General features: G+C 44.1%; 1 protein-coding gene across 1 annotated transcript; it reads right to left on the bottom strand.

Annotated features, from left to right (window-relative positions):
* Nucleotides 1–10,307: 10,307 nt before the first annotated feature.
* On the bottom strand, nt 10,308–21,447 carry LOC135055074 (perilipin-2-like). The gene is made up of 8 exons (XM_063958699.1): nt 21,345–21,447; nt 21,110–21,149; nt 20,114–20,309; nt 12,852–12,931; nt 12,514–12,742; nt 12,153–12,337; nt 10,988–11,122; nt 10,308–10,884 (listed from the first exon to the last, which is right to left on the bottom strand). Exons 2-8 carry the CDS (start codon nt 21,131–21,133, stop codon nt 10,507–10,509), a joined length of 1,227 nt encoding a protein of 408 aa, XP_063814769.1. The 5' UTR covers nt 21,134–21,149; nt 21,345–21,447; the 3' UTR covers nt 10,308–10,506.
* Nucleotides 21,448–22,214: the final 767 nt, after the last annotated feature.

Raw genomic sequence — 22,214 nt, 5'->3', positions numbered from 1 at the left:
TGGGAAAACTAGGCTGCCATGGAGTATCTTGAAGAAATGAAATTATCGGTAAGTATAATTTGCTACTTTCTTCTACACTACTCCATGGCAGCCATTACTCTGGGATATACCAAAGCATCCTAGTAGGGAGGGAAATAAACCACACAGAACCCAAATGATGCTTAAAGTAAATCTTTATGCAGTTGCTTCCTTCAGTACTGCTTCTCCAAAGTGACCACCAGAGACATCTAAGCCATAGTGTCTGGTGAATGTATGGATGGACGACCACGTCGCTGCTGCACATATCTCTTTAATCGACACCTGCGCTTTCCTTGCCCAGGATGTAGCCACAGCCCTCGTAGAGTGTGCCTTAATGTGGTCTGGAACTGGTCGGCCATTTTCTTGATAGGTGAATGCAATCAATTCCGTGATCCACCTAGAAATCGTGTTTTTAGAAGGTGATTCACCTTTTTTGACTCCAGAGTGTAGAACAAACAAATTCTTAACTTTCCGGAAGTCTTTCACTCTCTCCAAGTTTATAGAGACTGCCCGCAAAACATCCAGCATATGCAGTCTTTCTTCGTAATCATCCGTTGGGTACGGAAAGAAAGATGGTAGAATGATTTCTTGACTCATATGGAAGTTTGATACTACTTTTGGTAGAAATTCAGGATTATTCCTTAATATTATTCTGTCTGGAAGAATATTCAGGTAGGGCTCCTCAGCCCAGAGAGCCTGTAGTTCTCCAACCCTTCTCGCTGAAGTTATTGCCGTGAGGAAAACTACCTTCCAGGTAAGCATTTTTAAAGAGATTTCCCGCAGAGGTTCGAAAGGTGAATCCATCAGCGTGTTCAGAACAAGGTTCAGATCCCAGGTTGGCATAACTGATCTAACTCTAGGACGTTCCCTCTTGATGGCTTGACAGAATCTCTGTACCAGGTTATCCTCCGACAACTTCCTATCCAGCAATATACTTAAGGCTGATATTTGTACCTTGATGGTTGATACTGCCAAACCCATCTGAAAACCTTCGCTTAAGAACTGCAGTACCTGAGGAACTTCAACCTTAGAGATTTCGGCATCATCTCCCAACCAATCTCCAAATTTTCTCCACACTCTATAATAGGATTTTGAAGAGGTGCTCTTCCTTGCTTTCATAAGTAAGGTGACAACCTGTTCTGAAAGGCCTTTAGTTCTCAGGATTGACCTTTCAACTTCCACGCCATCAAATGAAGACTCTGTGGGTTCGGGTGAAAGACTGGTCCTTGACGTAGTAGCTCTGGTTCTACTGGTAAGATCCATGGACCCTGTATTGCCATTCTGAGTACCGTGGGAAACCACACTCTGTTTGGCCAATGAGGTAGAATTATTATTACTACCGCCTTCTCCTCTCTGATTTTCCGTAGAACTCGAGGTATCATTGGTAGTGGAGGGAACACATAACTGAGACTGAAGTTCCACCTCTGGGAGAGAGCATCTGTCCCGTTGGAATTTGGGGACTGGTACCTTGAAAAGAAATGTTCCACTTTCGTATTCTGGGATGTGGCCATCAGGTCTATCTGAGGGTATCCAAACCTCTGTGCTATTAAGTGGAACACTTGAGGATTCAGCTCCCATTCTCCTGGTAATACCTCGTGTCTGCTCAGGTAATCCGCCACTAAATTGGATTCTCCTGGAACATGAAGGGCTGTTATGGACTTTAGATTTTGTACTGCCCAATACAAAATCTTCGCTACTTCCACCCATAGATCTCGACTTCTGGTGCCTCCTTGTCGGTTTAAATATGCCACGACTGTCACATTGTCCGAGAACACTCTCAGATGAGACTGCACCAGCAACATCTGAAAACAACATATCGAATTCCACACTGCCCTCATTTCTCGTTTGTTGGAAGACATGAGTTTTTCTTGGGTGGACCATGACCCCTGGCATGTGTGACTTAACAGATGACCTCCCCAACCTGTGGCACTTGCATCTGTTGTTAAGACAGCGTACTTGGGTTGTGCTAAGGACACTGACCTCTGCCTTAAACTCTGGTCCATCCACCAATCCAGGGACTTCTTTGCTCCTTGAGTGAGGATTATCTTGTGGTCTAGGTCTCTGCCTATACGGACCGCTCTGATTATGTCCCACTGGAACGTTCTCATTTTCCACCTGGCCCAGGGTACTACATCTATCGTAGAAGACAACATCCCCACAAGACGCAGGCCCAGACGGAGTGAAATGCTGTCCTCTACCTGAACCAGGGATGAAAGATCTTGAATCTTTTTGCATCGGTCTTCTGATAATGCCACCGTGTACTTCTTCGAATCTATCCAAACACCTAGGAACTGCAGACCTTGTGTTGGATCTAGCTTGCTCTTCTTCCAATTCACTAGCCAACCATGAGCTTGAAGAATCTGAAGAGTCTACTGTACAGTTGTCATTAGAGTCGCTTTCGTACTCGCACAGATCAGCAAATCGTCCAGGTACGGCCACAATGCTATGCCCATCACTCTCATATGTGCCACTAGAGCTAGAAGCACTTTCGTGAAGACTCTTGGTGAGGAAGACAGGCCGAACGGCAGGCAGGTAAATTGAAGATGTTTTCCAAGGACGTAAAACCTTAGAAACCTCTGGTCGTCCCTATGAATTGGCACATGAAAGTAGGCATCCTTCAGATCTATAGAGGCCATAAAGTCTTCCTGCTTTATCCCTAATAATATGGTCTTCAATGTTTCCATGTGAAACCTTTTCTTTATAAGAAATCTGTTCAAACTTCTTAAATCCAGAATGGCCCTGAATTCCCCTGATGGTTTCTGAATCAGGAACATCCTGGAATAAAAACCTCTTCTCTCCTCTGCCACCGGCACCTTTACAACCGCCTGTGTTTTGATGAGGTTTTCTATAATATCCTGAAAGGCTATTATCTGTTCTTTTGACGTTAAACTTTTTGACTTCACAAAATTCCGCCCTATCGGCTTCTTTATAAATTCTATGCGATAACCCTGGGAGATTACTTTTAATACCCAGGATTCTTGAGTTGACTCCTGCCACTGATCCGCAAATTTCATTAATCTGCCTCCTACTGGCGCAGCACTCTGGGGCATCATATAGTCAGAATTTCCTATTTCCTCTTCTGCCAGACTGACGAAAGGACTGCCTGGTAGTTGTTGGAGTGTATCTACCATACTGCCTACCTGGCCTGTATGACCTGGCCTCTTTAAACTGCTGTTTAGGTGAAGAAGCCCTAAACCTTGTTTTCCTATCAAACGGCAGCTTTGCGGATTTACCGCCTGACATTACATTGATTATGGACTCCAGCTTACTTCCAAAGAGGCGAGATCCTTCATAAGGAAGAGCTACCAATCTATTTTTAGAGTGGACGTCTGCTGTCCAGGTACGCAGCCACAATGACCTTCTAGCCGCAACACCTGCCGCTAATGATTTTGCTGCATATTCTACTACCTCAAGAGAGGCCTCACACAGATACTCCACCGCCTTCATTATCACAGCCAGGTCTTTCTGTAGGTGATGTCTGGATACCTGATCCTCCAAATCACGATGCAGGTTGTTCCCCCATAGCCTCAGGGTTCTGGTTGTTGACGCCATCGCTACCCCAGCCTTCAGCGTCACTGCTGATGCTTTGTGGACTTTTTTCAAGGAACTCTCAACCTTCTTGTCCATCGCATCCTTAAGCACCGCACCGTCTTCTAACAGGATGGTGGTTTTAGAAACAACTTCTGCCACAGCAGCATCCACTTTAGGCAATTCACACCATTTAATAAATTCTACATCCTGTACCGGAAACATACGCTCCAACCTCTTCATATAATTGAGACGCTTGTCCGCAGTCTGCCACTGCACTGACATAATCTCCTTCAACACTTTATGCACCGGAAAACATCGGCTTCTCTTAATCCTATCCTCAAATAGAGGATCCTGAGCATCATCCTCCTGTGCTTCATCCTTAATATTTAAAGCTCTATACATATGCTTTAGTAAGCTATCCACTATATCCAAATTAAACGACCTATCTGGCTCCTGAGCCTCCTCAGACTCTGCCGGCGAGGGACTATCAGCATAATCCAATACAACGAGACTATCTGAATCCTCAGCAGCATCTAGACTGGTCTGCGACCTGGATCTTTTAGCCCCCTGGAGCTCCTTTAATTCATCCTTTGTTACAAATGACTTTTTCATCCATTCCATCAGATCCTGAATCTGCTTAGATTGGCCCTGGGATGCTTCACAATCATCACATAACTTGCTATGTTTATCTCCAGAAAAACATTTCCTACATCCAGAACAAGCCAAATGATGCTTCTTTTTACATGTTCTTTTCCTAGGAACATCAGACACACTGCAACCAAAGCAAATGATATACTAAGCACCCTAACTACATAACATAATAAGTGCCCTAAATGAGACTGCTTACCATTCCTGGGCACATATAGGCGTGGAGGGAGACATCTCTTTATCCATGCTGATAAAGTCTTCAGTAATCCTTTTCCAATTATTATCTATTCCCTTATATCTGGGAACAGTATCCTCTGCACCTCTCTCACTCTCAGCGGTGGACCGCGCCATTTTTATCCCTCTGACTCTCAGCCTCCGGGCGGCGCATGCGCAGACCGATACGCGGCAACTTCCGGTATTCGGCCGCGCACTTCCGCCCGCCGCGTCCAGCGCTGCCCTCCAGGCTCAGCGCTACTTCCGCCAACCAGGCTCCAGCGTCTCGGCGGTCACCAGCGGCAACGGGAGCGGGGGCATACACAGCAATCCAGCATATTTCGTCTTTGTACTGCCACAGGCAACCAAGCAGGTACCTTTTATAAATCCAGTAGTGGCATTCCATATTTATACTGCCACAGGCAGCAATTATTATGGTTATGTTCAGCTTTATACTGCCACAGGCAGTAATTATAAATGTTCCATCCAGCATTTGTACTGCCACAGGCAGTAATACAATGCTCCTCCATGGGTCCCGGGTGCCAAACCCCTTCCAGCCGCGGCTCACAGAGGCGCATTAGGCCGGGAAAATCCTGGTAAGCCTCATATTTGAAATAAAATAACAAACGACTACACTGTCACTATCTAAGGAGACAGGAAAAAGACTGGGGAAGCCAGAGGCGGACGGACCTATATTCCCAGAAGGGGCGGAGCCTAAAATAGAAAAAAACTTCCTGTCTAAAATCTAGGAGTAGGGATAAATCCCAGAGTAATGGCTGCCATGGAGTAGTGTAGAAGAAATATGCTTTACTCAAAGCAATGATAAAAGTTTATACAGCTCAGCTGATATTTAAAACTGATTCAGTATATAGCAGCAGCCACTTGATTGCTCATAGATTAGCATGCAAAAATATATAAGAGCTTCACTCAAAACGGTGATAAAAAATTTATGCACCTCAGCTGATATTAGAACATGGCCATGTTATGTGAAGATAATTACCACCTTTCCTCCTGGGTTCAAGTTCTTTTCCACTCCCGGCTCTGGTGCTCAAGTGCCTTTATAAGAGCCTTATCCGGAGGTCTTTAGATTTTTCCCAGCGTATTGAGGCAGATTTGTGGTATGATGGTTGTAGGTAAGTAGAAACCAATAAGACGCGTTTCTCCGCCTGTAACACTCGGCGGCTTCCTCAGTCAGATATTTTAAACTCTACCGCCCTGCTCGCTTTTATCTCCGGCATCTCTCAAGTGCGTCTGCACGCACTCACTGCGCTCCAAGCCTCGTTTGCCGTTTATCGGCTGTTGATCATTAGCGGACCTAACACTATGCGCTTAATTGCGCTCCAAGTCCCGTTATTGTACAGACATTCATCAGCTGCTGGTAGATCTTATTTGTATCCCCACGCTTATTTCAGCCCATAGCACTTACAATAGGGCTTTTACTCATAACGGGTTATGATATTTATAAACATCGTATATAAACAATCAAATGCCGGTATTTCTAATAGCAACCAGAGCAGAGTCTTAATGATTTTAGACCAAAAAATAAAAATAAAATAAGACCAATTCTCTAGCTAAGCACATATACATTTGAACTTATAAAATAAATAAAATTACTTTTTTTTTTAAAAATGCACAACATATACCAATATAATACTCTTTATTATCTCCTTCCGATGCATCAATATATATATTACTCTATAGATGGTTATCATAATATTAGATGCATTTCTTTAGGACACTAATTACAGCATAGTTTTCATCTATATCTTCATGCTGTATTTTATTTATTCGATACTATAGACACTATATTATAATATTTAAATCTATTTAGCACATCCAGAGTAGAACATATTAGCTTTTATTTATCAGGGATATTTCCCATCCATATGAATCTCTATCTAACATATCACATTGGGAACACTACATTTACATATGCAAACATATAGGATAAACACACACATAAAAAGAAAAAAAATGTGTATGGTATAACCAATACTACCCTTCTATCATTAATGGTACTACCACGTTCAACCCCTCATCCTACTTACTATTTATCCAATAGTCTCTAACCCCCCATTATTCCGGTATTACATAATAATTCATGTCCCCATGGTCTAGCTGATATGGTTCAATTCAACCGTGTCATTTAGGCCATCAGGGGCTGAGGTGGCCAATCTAAATATCCAATATGCTTCTCTCCGACACAGGATGTTGAACCTATCTCCCCCACGTGCAGTACTTCTAATATGCTCAATACCTAGTTTTTTAATATTGCTAGGTGTATAAAGATCACATTGTGCAATGTGGTTGGACAAAGGGTGTGTTTGCACATTTTTGTTTATATTTCTCCAGTGCTCCATAAATCTAGTATGGAGCATCCTGGTTGTGCGCCCCACATGTTGTTTGCCACAACCACACTGCACAATGTAGATCACAAACTTAGATCTACAGTTTATAAAACTTTTTATTTGAATTTTTTCCCCACTCTGATTTGAAACATATTCAGTTATTTTTCTATCCGTATGTAAACACATATTGCACGTGGAGCTCCCACATTTGTGAAAATCTAATGGCCTAATGGGTATCCAAGTATTCCCTACCTGTGTATGCTCTACCTTCCTCTGATTGAAATGACTCGTAGTTAGTCTTTGTTTCAGATTGTCCGACTTCCTAAAAACCACTCCCCTCAAGATTAACTGTCTTTCTAAGTACTGTATCTAACTTCAAGAGTTCAGAATTCTTTTAAATTATTTTTTTAATATCGTATGAATAATTATTACATTTTGTTATAAATAAAGATGATCTATCTTCCTTATCCCCATTTTCTACATCTATCTTTTTATGTATAGGTTTTGAATTCTTTCTCTCAATACTAAGCAATGCGTCTCTTCCCATACCTTCCACTTCCCTCAAAGCCTTATAGAAAATTTCCTTGGGATAGCCTTGTTCTAGAAATGAGTCAAACAATTGATCCGCTTGCTTTTTAAACAATTCTTGCGTTGAGCAATTCAGCCGGATTCTAATAAATTGCCCCTTCGGAATGTTTACTTTCCATGTTTTTGCATGAGAACTTTTAAAATTTAGGTATCTACTCTGGTCTTAATAAAAGTTTCTATTACAATTTCTCCTCCCTCTGTTGATAGTGCAATATCCAAAAAGCTAATTTTGGTCTTACTTTGACTACATGTAAATTTCAGACCATATTGATTTTGATTTAAACTGTGAAAAAACTTGTCTATTGATTGTGAATCCCCATCCCAAATAATAAATAAATAGTCAATAAATCTGCCATAGAGGACGAGATTCACGTCAAACCCGCCCCCCCCACAAACCTCCCCATGTATAGGTTGGTGAAGCTCGGCGCGAATCTCGTCCCCATCGCAGTCCCCGTGTCTGCAAATAAACTTTGGTGTTAAACAAAAAATAATTATGTTTCAAAATAAAATCAATGGAATCTAAAACAAAGCCACGTAGGGAGAAAGACATCTCCAGATCTCCATCTAAATAATATTTCACCACCTCTAATCCCTGATCATGCAGAATATTGGAATAGAGGGCCTCTACATCACATGTTATAAGTGAATAACCCTCTTTCCATTGAACACTTTTAATTAAATTTAAGAAATGCTTAGTATCTTTAATATAGGACTTCAGCTTCCCCACGTGGCTTTGTAAATAGTTATCAACAAAAAAGGATAAATTATTAGTGAGTGACCCAACACCAGAAATTATGGGACGACCTGGGGGTGAGGTAAGTGACTTATGAATTTTGGGTAAATAATAAAAAGCGGGTGTGACGGGATGTGTATTATAGAGAAATTTAAACATCTCATTTGATATTGCAACTCCACAAAGGGCATCATCAAGCAGATCTTTAAGTTCCCTTTGATAATGGGCGGAGGGATTGCGATCCAATCTGACATAGAACAGACCATTGCCCAGTTGTTTGTGGGCTTCAACTAAATAGTCCTCCACGTCTAGGATCACAATCCCACTGCCCTTATCAGCCAGCTTTATTATTAAGTAATTTTATTTATTTTATAAGTTCAAATGTATATGTGCTTAGCTAGAGAATTGGTCTTATTTTATTTTTATTTTTTGGTCTAAAATCATTAAGACTCTGCTCTGGTTGCTATTAGAAATACCAGCATTTGATTGTTTATATATGTTTTTAAATATCATAACCAGTTATGAGTAAAAGCCCTATTGTAAGTGCTATGGGCTGAAATAAGCGTGGGGATACAAATAAGTTCTACCAGCAACTGATGAATGTCTGTACAATAACGGGACTTGGAGCGCAATTAAGCACATAGTGTTAGCTCCGCTAATGATCAACAGCCAATATATACGGCAAACGAGGCTTGGAGCACAGTGAGTGCGCGCAGACGCACGAGAGATGCCGGAGATAAAAGCGAGCAGGGCGGTAGTTTAAAATATCTGACTGAGGAAGCCGCCGAGTGTCACAGGCGGAGAAATGCGTCTCATTGGTTCCTACTTACCTACAACCATCATACCACAAATCTGCCTCAATACGCTGGGAAAAATCTAAAGACCTCCGGATAAGGCTCTTATAAGTGCACCAGAGCCAGGAGTGGAAAAGAACTTGAACCCAGGATGAAAGGTGGTAATTATCTTCACATAACATGGCCATGTTCTAATATCAGCTGAGGTGCATGAATTTTTTATCACCATTTTGAGTGAAGCTCTTATATATTTCTGCACGCTAATCTATAAGCAATCAAGTGGCTGCTGCTATATACTGAATCAGTTTTAAATATCAGCTGAGCTGTATAAACTTTTATCATTGTAATACTGAAAGGAAACAGTGTGATTTATCTGTATTTAACTGTTTATTCTACCACACCGAGCAGAGCATTGTATTGTACTATTAATGTGTTATTATTGCTTTTTATGTTTGCCAGACTTTTTAGAAAACTATATATAAATAAAATTCTTTAATGTGAAATTAGGTATATAGGTAAGAAAAGGAGCTATTTATAAAAGCAAAGAAAAATTAAAATAAGTTTTTTTTTTAATAAGTAATCTATTAGCGCTGTCTGTTCTTTCTTCTTTTTTTCTAAGTGCATATAGGGGACTGGCCCATTGCATTCTGTTAGGCTGAATGCTTTTGATCGCTGGTGCCAATCCGCTGACGCTACCTCATATCCCAATGTTATCCTGTGGATTTAGGAGAAATAGTTAGACGGTAAGTCTACCATAACTATGTATTTTTACACATGAAAAACAAAAATCCCCTATGTACAGGTAATCTGCATGGAACCATTGACAATGCACCATACAGGTTGATTGTGACCAAGTATGCAATATTACAGTAGGTGTGTGAGGCAGGCCAATTTGGTTAACCAGTGATCGATTGTTGCACAACACTAGTGAAGCCGAATTTCAGAATTATTTTAGTTCAGTTATGGGGGGGGGAGGGGAGACTGGATTTTAAAATGCCGACACTAATTGTTTTGTTTCAAGCCAAGTTAATTGACAGAGACCCAATGAGCTGAGCCCTGAGGAGCAGAGCAGACATGACAGGTACAGTGAAGTCATAGCCCTGTCAAGTTATGGAACATAATCAATGTATTAGGGGCTTTAGACCTGAGGCCCAATAGTTCCTGCTCAAGTCTTACCACCCAGTCTTACTGACGTCCTAATTGATCAGTTACTTCGCTCTGATGTCCGTTACATATTAAGGGAGCACCCAGTAGCAGTGATGTGATGCATCAGAACATTTATCCTTGTGACTGGCATCAGGATTTTCCCTTTACACCCCATAGAACTGCACAGGAAGTCTGCAATATTTCGTTACTAACGCCCCTACCCCCATTCCAAGTGTTATAACGTTGATATTTAAAGAGTTGCGTACTAAGCTTCATGAACACAGACCATTACTGCAGAAATATTTAATATAAAAGTGCACAACATAATGGACTGTGGTAGATGAAACAATTACTACAGGTTTAACCAAGCAGCATTTAAAAATATAAGTGAGTATACAGTAAAGCTACATGAAACATTTGCCACTACACATCGGTGATAGCCCACTTGGGTGAATTTGGTACAAAGTTACTGTAGACTGAAGTGCGGTCAATCATCCCTATTAGCAGAGTCTGTCACGTCAGCTTCTTCCTCCCCATGTGGGCAGCCAGCCGGCTGTGGGTAAAAAGGAACAACCAGCCAGTTTAGTGGTGTGTTATTAACCAAGTAATCCATGACATCATCCATAGAACTCTTCATCTTGGTGAATTGCTCCTTGCTGGTGGCTAAGAGGCCGTCAGACATGTCTCTGATGGAGGAGGCAGAACGGAAGTTCTGATAGACCTCGGTAGCCATGACACTGATGTTCTGAGCCTTGCTCTGGATGTTCTGCGGAAGGCCTTGGACACCGGTCACCAGGGAGAGACAGGTGGTTTGCAGTTGTAGAGTCAGATGCCGGGCAATAGTCAGAGTGAGTGATTCAATTTGCTGAAAATTGAAGAAGTTACATGTTAGAGCATCAGAGTAGTATTTCTATGTGTTACCTATTCAGTACTAGACACCTGGCATGTACACCAGTAGAGGAGCTTACCTCCACGCTCTCAGCCTCCCCACTAGCTTGCTGTCCTGTGCTTTTAGTCCATTCCACCCATGCATGGTACATCCTATCCTGAGTGTCACGGATCTTCTGATTGGCACCATTCATGTTCTTTCTTGCAAATTCAATCTAAAAGATGAGAAAAGCCTTTGATCACTTAAACTGGATGATTTATTCAAAAACTACATTTTTTTATGATGCAAAGACATTTTCAAAATATATATGTACACACACACTCTATCCAATTGTGTCTCTACAGCAATTTTTATGTTATACTGTGCATGAACTTATCAGTGGCCCGATCAATATGGGATCCCATAATAAAGAGTCATTCAAATTAGTCAGTAACCGATATAGGTAAAACTAAAATCCTGATTGATATTCTGATAAACAATGCTCATAGGTGAATACTGTAGAAGGCAGCGGTGTACCTAGTGGTGCTGAGAGGGGATGGGGGACGGTACAAGTTGCCCAGGTTGGATGCAGGGGCCCAATGAGGGTCCAGTAGGGGCCCAGGCCCCCTTCTCTAGCAGCTGCTCTTTTCCTCGGCCCAGCACAGGCTGTGTACTGGGCTGCAGTGTGGCCATGGAGGAGATTAAAGTACAATTTCTCAATATTTTTTTCTAAGGGTACATGACCACACATCCTGTGATTAGGCCACACCCCTTGAAAAGTACCTGGGCCCATCCAAGCTCTCGACTGCCCTCTGTTCTTATGTCCTGGCAGCTGCTGGGTATATAACACTGGGGAAGTGGAGGTGCTGTATTGTATGTTTCCCCAGCAGCTGTCCCTCTGCTGCCACCAGGTGGTGGTGCTGCCCCATCACTGCATACAGCAGTGTTTGGGGGACAAAGAGGGTGCAAATGGGCCAGGTGATCTTGCAGAGATTAACAGCTGCTGGAATATTGACTTCTGGCAGCCACCCACTGGGCGTTGGACTCACTGCATCAGATGTAACCATGTCAGGGGTAGCCCAGCCTAGCACCATCACATCTGATACAATCAGTCCAGGGAAGTGTTTATGAGCTCATTTCTTCACCTTGAGAGCAAGATCGTAGATGTTGCTTATTAGAAACAAAGTCCTTTACAGCTATATTTAGGGCAGTGAGGGGAATACTGAACAGGTGGTGGTCATGGTTATAAATCCTCCACAACTAACCAGATTAACGGTGTTCTGTAGCTGAGCAATGGCCTCCTGGCTCCGGCATTTGACCGCCATCATTCGTGTCAGGGCTTGCTGATAAGCACGTTTACGGGCCTTGGTAGAGAGCGACCCCAAGCGAACGTAGTAACTTGGCTTTCCGGCTGCCACTTCAAACCCCTCCGTTTTTGTTGCTTCCTTCGCTGAAAAGAAACATATAGAAGCTTGAAATATAACAAATCCATTTAACTGTCTGACTTAGCTTTACAGCTGGCCTGTCAGTGGTCTAGTAAGAGTTGTATGGCTATAGTTATACTGTGTGGCCCAGTAGGCCAAGTGTTAGTTCATGAATATACTGCTCACATCAGCTCCAGCTTACCCAGCTCCTCGTCCGTGGGTGGCAGGTATTGTTCCAGGAGACTCTCCGACGTCGTCAGTGCAGTGTCCACACGGCTCCCCATAACGGTGCTAATGCCCCCATTCACAGCGGCCTTGGTCATCGCTACACCGTCCTGCACAGCTCCCATAGTTCTGCCAACTACTCCAGATATACTCTGTACGACCACATCCTTAGCACCAAGAACTGCCTCAGAGGCAGTGGAGACCACCTAGAGGAGGACACAGGTACTGCAGATAACATTTATACAACACACCTGTGTAACGCATGTTATCCTATGTGTAGGATATTCAGTTATAGCTGTTGGGCTGTACAGTTACCTTGTCAGTAGGCTGGTAGAGAATGGGCAGCTTCACCTCAATCTTATCCAATCCTATACAGGCAATGTTAGCCAGGGCAACTAAAGGGTTTGACAAAAAAAACCAAAGCCATTTATGAAACAGCACATTGCACCAAGTAAGCATCTAAATTGCTCATCTCCAATCTAAATGGAGTAGGCCATCAATGATTACAAGACATCGATGAGATCCAATGGCTCTCCACCATAAATGGTACAGAGCCCCAATGTTATTGCCCATTTGGTGCCAGGACATGGAGCCTAATGCCACCCCCCGATTGGCCTGCATCCCTGTGAGTAATAGATGGGGGTTAACCCATCAATTGTTATATAACATCAATGTTAACCATCAATTCCAAGCCCAGCTTTGGCTGTCCCTTGTCTAAAATAAACGTTATGGTAAGAACTTACTGTTGATAACGTGATTTCTCTTATGTCCACAGGTATCCACAGGATAACATTGGGATATTGTCGAGCGACAGCGAAAATGGCACCAACACGGTCACGAGCTTTCTGGCCTCCCAGGATGCATTGGGGCCTCCACTATATAGTCCCGCCCACTGACTCAGTCAGATCGGTTCTTTCCACAGCGATTATAGGCAGGAACATTAGGTAGAGACCTGTGCAGGCGATAAGAACACACATGCACACCCTTCCATACAAGGAAGAGGTTTTTAGTGTTTGTCTAGATCCTCAAATCAGATGCGTCCGGGTGGGATCCCTGTGGACATAAGAGAAATCACGTTATCAACGGTAAGTTCTTACCATAACGTTTATTTCTCTGGCTGGGTCCACAGGATTATCCACAGGATAACATTGGGATTCCCAAAGCCATTTTAGTGGTGGGGACGCTCCTGATTGCACAGGAGGACCTTTCGCCCGAAGTCTGCGTCATGAGAGGCAAAAGTATCCAAGGCATAATGTCTGATGAATGTGTTTATGGAAGACCATGTGGCTGCCTTACATATCTGTTCTGCTGATGCACCCTGTTGTGCTGCCCAAGAAGGACCTACCTTACGTGTAGAGTGTGCGCAGAGACATTAGCCGGAATAGGGAGATCTGCATGAGAATAAGCTTCAGATTTTACCACTCGGAGCCATCTCGCCAGCGTCTGTTTACTAGCAGGCCAACCTCTCCTATGGAATCCGTAGAGGATGAAGAGGGAATCTGTTTTCCTGATGGCACTAGTACGATCTATATAGATTTTTAAAGACTGGACCACGTCCAGTGACGCTTCTCCTGCAGATAGTCCCGATACCTGAAAAGCTGGGACTACAATCTCTTCATTCAGGTGAAACTTTGATACCACCTTTGGAAGATAACTAGATCTCGTTCTGAGAACTGCTCAGTCTGGGGGAAAAAAAAAAAAAAAAAAAAAAATAGGAAAGGAGACTTACATGATAATGCTCCTAAATCTGACACTCTTCTGGCTGACGCCATTGCCAGTAAAAAAAGAACTTTAATCGTTAACCACTTAAGATCCGCTCTCTCAAGTGGTTCAAACAAAGGACCCTGAAGAAATTTAAGAACTAAATTCAAATCCCAGGGAGCTGCAGGAGGAACAAATGGAGGTTAAATATGTACTACTCCTTGGAAAAACGTACGTACATCCTGTAGGTCAGCAATCTTCTGCTGAAACCATACAGTCAACGCCGAGACTTGCACCCTCAAGGAAGCAACCTTCAACCCCTTATCCAATCCTGCCTGCAGAAAATCCAAAATTCTAGCTACTTTAAAGGCTCTTGGATTGTAATTTTTTCCAGAACACCAATGAATATAGGCTTGCCATATTCTATGATATACACGGGCCGAAGGCGGCTCTCTTGCTAAGCATGGTTTGGATTACTTGCTTTGAAAATCCTTTAGCCTCTAAGATAGAGGTTTCAACAGCCACGCCGTCAAAGACAGGCGATCCAGATGACTGACAACAAGGACCCTGCATTAACAGATCTGGACGTTGAGGGAGCAGTATCGGTGCTTCCACGGACATTCTCCACAGATCTGTGTACCAATGCCTTCTTGGCCAAGCTGGAGCTATTAGAATGATTGCTCCTTTTGCCTGTTTTATCTTTCTCACTACTCTGGGTAACAGAGATATTGGAGGGAACAGATATGCCAGCTGAAACCTCCATTCTACTGACAGTGCGTCTACCAGGACTGCTCCTGGGTCCCTGGTTCTTGATCTGTACCTCGGAACTTTGTTGTTTAGACGAGACGCCATAAGGTCCATCTCCGGTAGACCCCATCTGTTCACCAGTGTCTGAAACACTTCTGGGTGTAGTGCCCATTCGGTTTCCTGAATGGTGTGCCGACTGAGAAAATCCGCTTCCCAATTTAGTACACCCGGGACAAATACTGCTGACAATGCTGGGAGATGGAGTTCTGCCCACTTTAGAATGGGAGTTACTTCCTCCGTCAGACTCTTGCTGTGAGTCCCTCCTTGATGATTTAGGTATGCTACTGCCATTGCATTGTCTGAGCGGATCTGGACTGGTCTTCCTTGTAGATGGCCCTAGTTCAGGCAAAGGACAAAGTAAATGGCTCTTATTTCTAACAGATTTATCGGCAGGCGACTTTCCCTTGCGGTCCATTTTCCCTGGAACCATAGGCTTCCGAGTACCGCCCCCCAACCTTGCAGGCTGGCATCTGTTGTCAGGACTTGCCACTCTTATCCAAAAGGGTCTCCTTGTTTAAATGGTCTGTCTGTAGCCACCATGCTAGAGACCTTTTTACATTTACTGGAATCTTTATCATCTGCTTCTTTATTGTTTGATGATTTCCGTTCCATTTTGTCAAAATGAGATGCTGCAATGGTCTGGAGTGGAATTGCGCATATTCCACCATGTCGAACGTTGATACCATCAGACCCAACAGTCGCATTGCTGCATGGACTGACATTGTCTGGGCTTGCAACGCTTCCTGAGCCATGACCTGCACCTTGACTATTTTCTTCTCTGGTAAGAGAACTCTGTAGGTCTGAATCCAATATGGCTCCCAAATGAACCATCCGCTGTGATGGATTCAGGGACGACTTCTCCCAATTTATGAGCCACCCGTGTCTCTGTAAACAAACTATCGTCTGTTGGAGATGGCTCAACAGTAAATCTTGCGACTGTGCTAAGATTAATAGGTCGTCTAGGTATGGGAATATCCTTATCCCTTGTTTGCGCAGACAAGCTGCCATAACCACCATGATCTTAGTAAACACCCTGGGTGCTGTAGCTTGCCCGAAGGGCAGAGCTTGGAACTGGAAGTGTTCCTTGAGGATGGCAAACCTGAGGTAACACTGATGTGATAGTGCTATAGGCACATGTAGGTAAGCATCCCGCACATCCAGAGATACCATATAGTCTCCCGGTTCCATAGCCAACATTATGGAGCGTAACGTCAACCATGTGGAACTTCGGGATCCATATGTAATTGTTCAACATCTTCAGATTTAGAATTGGTCGATATGACCCATTTGGTTTCTGGATTAGAAACAGATTGGAGTAATACCCCTGTCCCTTTTGTGATGGAGGTACTGGGACAATCACACCTGACTGCAGTAATTTTTGGACTGCTTCTTGCAGGGCATTGGCCTTCGACTCTGTACGAGACGGGCTGGTGCAAAAAAATCTTTGAGGAGGCTGCCTTCTGAATGGGAACCCATACCCCTGAGATACTACCTTCTGCACCCAGGTATCTGTTGTTGACTGTTGCCATGTGGGTGCAAATTGCAGGAGTCGGCCCCCAACCCTGGAATCCTCCAGGCGGAGGCCCGTCTCTTCAGGCTGAGGGCTTTTGTTCAGGTTTGGAAGCTGGCTTTTTGCTAGCCCACTGCTTCCTACCCCTGGATTTAAACTGGGGTTGTTTAGGCTCCTCTTTACCTTTCGCTTTGCTTTGCCAGCGAAATTTTAAACCCTTGGACTTAGGGTTGTAGGTAGCCGGAAATCTGACCTTCGATTCAGCCTCTGACTCTAGGATATCCGATAAAGGTTTTCCAAATAATATATTACCCACGAAAGGCAATGCTTCCAATTCCTTCTTGGACTCCGCATCTGCCTTCCAGGTCCGTAGCCAGACTGCTCTGCGAGCGACTACTGCCAGGGCTGAAGCTTTAGAAGCAACAGTGCCTACATCAATGGCTGCTTCTTCTAAATACTGGGCAGATTGTCTTAAACGGCAAAGACGATCCTTTTGCTCCCTAGTAGGAGAGGGGATGTCATTCTCTAGTTCCTCTATCCATTCGCCCATTGCCTTTGCTACCCAGGCCGAAGCCATAGCAGGTCTTACCACTGCACCCACAAGAGAAAAAATATTTTTCAATAGGCTCTCTACCCTCCTGTCTGACATTCAAAGAGGTAGATGACAGTGGCAAAGCAGATTTGTGCACTAGTCGCAGAACATCTACTTTTGGAGGAACTTCTCTCTTCGAACAATCTCCAGCAGGAAATGGATAATAAGAATCCCATCTCCTAGGAATCTTATACTTTTTACCAGGCGCTGCCCAAGACTCATCCATCATTTCCGTCAACTCCTCTGACGCTGGAAATTCAGCTTTCACTGACTTTGTTCGTTTGAATACAGGTGCTTTTGCTTTTAACGCTGTCTTGGCTGGTTCTTCCAGAGAAAGCACAGCCTTTACTGCATTAATGAGTTCAGCTACATCATCTGAACTAAAGCTCTGCGACTGATCATCATACGGAGTTGAATCTATTGTTTCCGCATCATCATCCGATGTATCCTCTTGTGTAGTCTGCCATACAGACGTATCCGTCTTAGTCTTACCTGTCCCTTGGTTGCTTGTAGAGGCTACTGGAACCAAACCATAGGAAGGGAGCTGCATGTATGGGTTGATAGTGTAACCTAACCCTTGAGGTGGTGCTACTGGAGCTAACCTGTCCGCTATTGAAGACAGAGTCTTTGCGAACATATTCCATGGTGGCTCTACTGGAGGTTGAACTAACTCCTGTTTTTTACTTCGCTGAAAAGCGAAACAGTTTGCACACAAACCCTCATAAGTGACCAATTGAATCATATCAATTACCCCTGACTTACAAGATAAGCATGTTAGGGCTGTAGGAGTGCTTGACAAATTCTCCTCATCACTTTTGCCGCTCAGACATTTTTTCTGATATTGACTACACAATTTTGTGACTGAACCACACCCTATAATCAGTATATAGAGGTGAAATCAATCTGACCACAGTGCACCTGATTTGAGGGTCAGAACAGGACTGACATTACACAGAAAAGTCAGCACACATACTAGCAGTCAGTCACATGTTAAAGCATTAGACATTGTCATATGAGAATACAACCTCCATAACTTATACATAAGTAGGAAAATTGTACTTCTGTTTAACTGGTTCTTTTTCAACATAACATGCAGAAAACACAGTAATATACAGGTCTCATATGCAATAGGTACTAAAAATTAACAGTGCACACTAAGAAGTAGAAGGAATTTTTAGTACTGTATACCCTGCCTCCAGGGAGTGGGATACAGGGAGACTCACCACACTTCCATATCCAAGCAAAGACGCTCGAAAGACGGAGTGGATTCAGATGCTACTGGTGTACACTGCCGCTCTTGGTAACTGATAACGGACACGGACGCTCACCAACGGACACGGACGCTGAGCGACTCCACGTGCATGCAGACACTAAAGGCCTGCGACTCGGTCTGGGCGGGTTTATATCCAGTGTACACAACCGCAGCGTCTAAGCTGCGACTGAGTACCCTCGTGGTAGCGTCTGAGCCGGAAGTGAGGTCATTCAGTTCATGAAACGAGAGACCCGCGGGAACTGGCCATGAACTCTGAGGAGGGACGGCCAGGAGAGCGTCTGAAACCCCCTGTTGACTTAAACTCCCAGGATCGCGGCCTCACCTAGTCCTGGCGCCTATGATCCCCGGAGCGTAGCGCTGTCACACTCGAGATGTTCGGCGCATCAACACGCTGTTTGTAGTCTCCACCAAATCAGCGTAGCTGTGTCCTGACCCCTCTAGTAAGAGGAAGTCCATATACTCACTGTCTCCCCATGCTCCGGCCACAGCCTGGTAACGTCTGCTGGACCTGCTAGAACATCCGACACAGACGCCCGTCGAGACAGCACCGTACCGCGAAGGTAAGCGTTGTTGCGACCCGGTGGGGAGTTGTTGGAGCGACTCTTCCTAATACACGTTTAAGACGCTGTTAAGAGAAGTCGCTCAAACCAAAACAGTAAGTCTATAAAAATAAAGTAATGAAAACTTGAGGCTGCTTTCACAGCAGCCCTGTGACCATGCGGCTTCCTGCCGCACCAAGCAAAAAATTGATCTGACTGAGTCAGTGGGCGGGACTATATAGTGGAGGCCCCAATGCATCCTGGGAGGCCAGAAAGCTCGTGACCGTGTTGGTGCCATTTTCACTGTCGCTCGACAATATCCCAATGTTATCCTGTGGATCCAGCCAGAGAAATAGACAATATTTAGCCTACTTTCTATGTGAAGGCGATTTAAAATGGGCTTGTTCTTTGCATGGTAGGAGACCGTATTTACAACATACAGGACTGTATGTCAGTATTTTACTGCTACACCAACTAAACCCAGTGCTCTCCTCATTGTAAGAGAAAGACATACAAGAGGTAATTATCAGCAACTGGATGACAAGCAGAATCTAGAGTACTTACTGTATGTGTATTTTAATTAAGGACATACTAGGCTGTCAAATACTAACATGTCTGTCAAGAATGCGTACAGGGAGTCAATAAGACTGGATATAATATTGGGGGTATCTATCAAGGCTTATTCCCCTTTTTCCCCACTAGCTGCAGGGGGTGCACATTTTCCAGTGTTTTTTCCTAGTGGAAACGACCCCTTCACCCCCCCTGCAAATTCCCAGATCAAGTGATCCGGGAATCCAACCCGGGTAGCTTGCCGGGTTGAACACGTGTTCAACCCGGTAAGCTGTGTAGTGTGAACGGGAGCAGGGTCAATGCGACACGGCTCCCGTTCAGTGTATGGAAGGGCGGCACTGGGAAATCATGTGATCTCCCAGCACCGCATCACCAACATGCCGGGTTGGTGAGCGCTGTGGGAAAAGGGGCTGTAGCACGGGTTGCAGCAGTGTCAGGCTCCCGGCTGCAAACCCGTACTACAGGTGGAAAAGGGGTATGAGAGACAGGTAAAGTGCCAGCCAATTAGCCTTTAACTGCCACTTATCTCTAAGCTTTGATAAGTGTCCACCTTAAAGATAGTATTCAGAAAGTCTCAAAACCTACTCTGAGGCTCCAGTCTCTGCAGGATTGGCCTGGCGCTGGTCACAGCCACAGACGTGATGTTCTCCACACTCCTCTCCGCTACATTGCACACAGATTTTAGGTAGGGGTGGTTATCTTTGGTGTGGATATAGGCAGAAGACACCATGTCATACGTTGAGCTCACCAAGGGGAGGTTGATCAACCGGACCACAACATTCTACAGGAGAAACAGCCAGAGTTAGTCCAATACCGTACAGCTGGGTTCTTCTCTGAGCAGACCAGGAGGCTACACCTGTGGACAGGGCTCAGGGTGCACATTTAGTGCTTTCAGTTGTGACCTATAATATTGGCAATTACCACTCGGTTTTGGTTTGTTTTTAAACACAAGTGGGAGTTTGAGATGCAGCAGTCAGTTGTGTAGTAGACAAGTTGGTAGCACCAGTAATGTCAGGACTCCAGGTGGCCCAGTTGATCAGCCAGGGACTGCAGCAGACAATACACATGCAAGATCTGGCTGCACTGTTAGAGGGGTTTATAGACCACCACCATTACTTAAAATGGACAGGAGCAAATATACACCATTCTATGCTTAGGTTACATACAATACTCACAAACTGCTGTCAATGTACGGTTTAGAGAAGTTTCCCAGAGTCTGCAATTACAATCCAGGTTTTAATATCCATGCTTGACCACAGGTGACTTAACTAGTACCTTAGTCCATTTGATTTAATCATCTAGGCTCAAGCATAGATATCCTTAAATCTTGGACTGTAATGGCAGAGTTTGGGGGATCTGGGTTTAGAGGAGCACACTATTAACTGCATATAGCATGAGGTGAGCAAGCATACTTCCCAAATATTAAGGGTAAATGTTAGGTAGACTGGGGAGGAGCAGTGAGGAGGGCGAGACACATTAAGGACAGGACTTCCAATACAGGGCATATGACCATCTACAGGCATCCACATTACCATTCTCTAGCCTCACGTATGCCATAGTGTCATCACACACTGTACTTACCTGCTGCTCTACTGTCTCTGCCATATTAACAGTCAGCCACCTAGGAAATATAAGATACACACATGTAAGAGAGCACAGAAGGCAGCAATTATTCAGGGATGGACATCACTACCTGATGGTTACAGACCATCAATGGTTCCCTTACAACTACTAATAGAATTTAACCATGCAATGGCAGCATTCCAATGTTTGCAGCTATCAAATGGTGATGATTGGATGGTGTTCCTGTGGTTACCTGTATTCCAATATCCTGAAGCTCTGCACAACCTCCTGGCTCCTTCCTGACTGCCACTCTCTGATTCAGGGCACCCTGGCTTTTATAGAGGCTGCCTCACATGTGACCTGCTCTGTCCCTCCCCTATATAGGGCTCAGGAGGAGGAGTCACAAGTGTGGGTGCAAATCATTAGTGTCTCCTGTCAGCTCCATAAGTGTCTAACTACATTTATGTGATATGGGGCAGATGTACTAAGCCTTGGAGAGAGATAAAGTGGAGAAAGATAAACAGCTTTCCATATTATCCCCTTAAATTTAAGCCAGGCATTCCCAACCACGGTCCTCAAGGCACACTAACAGTGCAGGTTTTAATGATATTCAGGCTTCAGCACAGGTGACTTAATTAGTAGCTCAGTTATTTTGATTTAACCATCTGTGCTGCAGCCTGGATATCACTAAAACCTGCATTGTTAGTGTGCCTTGAGGACCGTGGTTGGGAATGCCTGATCTAAGCGCTCATGGATTACACAGGTTCTCTAGCTGATTAAAGCCAGATGAAATGCAGGCTTGACATCAGCCAGCCCAGGGACAGTGTGGTAAGTCTAGAGATAAAGGGGCAGCCAACCAGCTCTTAACTGTCATTTTTAAAAAACAGCCTGTAACATGGCAGTTTGGAGCTGATTGGCTGGTAGTTTATCTAATCTACTTTATCTCTCTCTAGTCTCCAGGCTCTGATACATCTCCCCTTGGGTGTCTAAGGCTAGGATTATCTGTTTTGGGAATGCAATGCTTACACTATGACATTGGCAGTTTTGTGCTGATTATTCTGCTTATTATCTAGAGATGTGCACTTGAAATTTTTCGGGTTTTGTGTTTTGGTTTTGGGTTCGG

The sequence above is a fragment of the Pseudophryne corroboree genome, chromosome 1, assembly GCF_028390025.1.
Source record: "Pseudophryne corroboree isolate aPseCor3 chromosome 1, aPseCor3.hap2, whole genome shotgun sequence".
NCBI classification, from domain to species: Eukaryota; Metazoa; Chordata; class Amphibia; order Anura; family Myobatrachidae; genus Pseudophryne; species Pseudophryne corroboree.
Note: the sequence above shows the minus strand (reverse complement) of the source record. Positions and strands in the feature narration are given on the sequence as shown.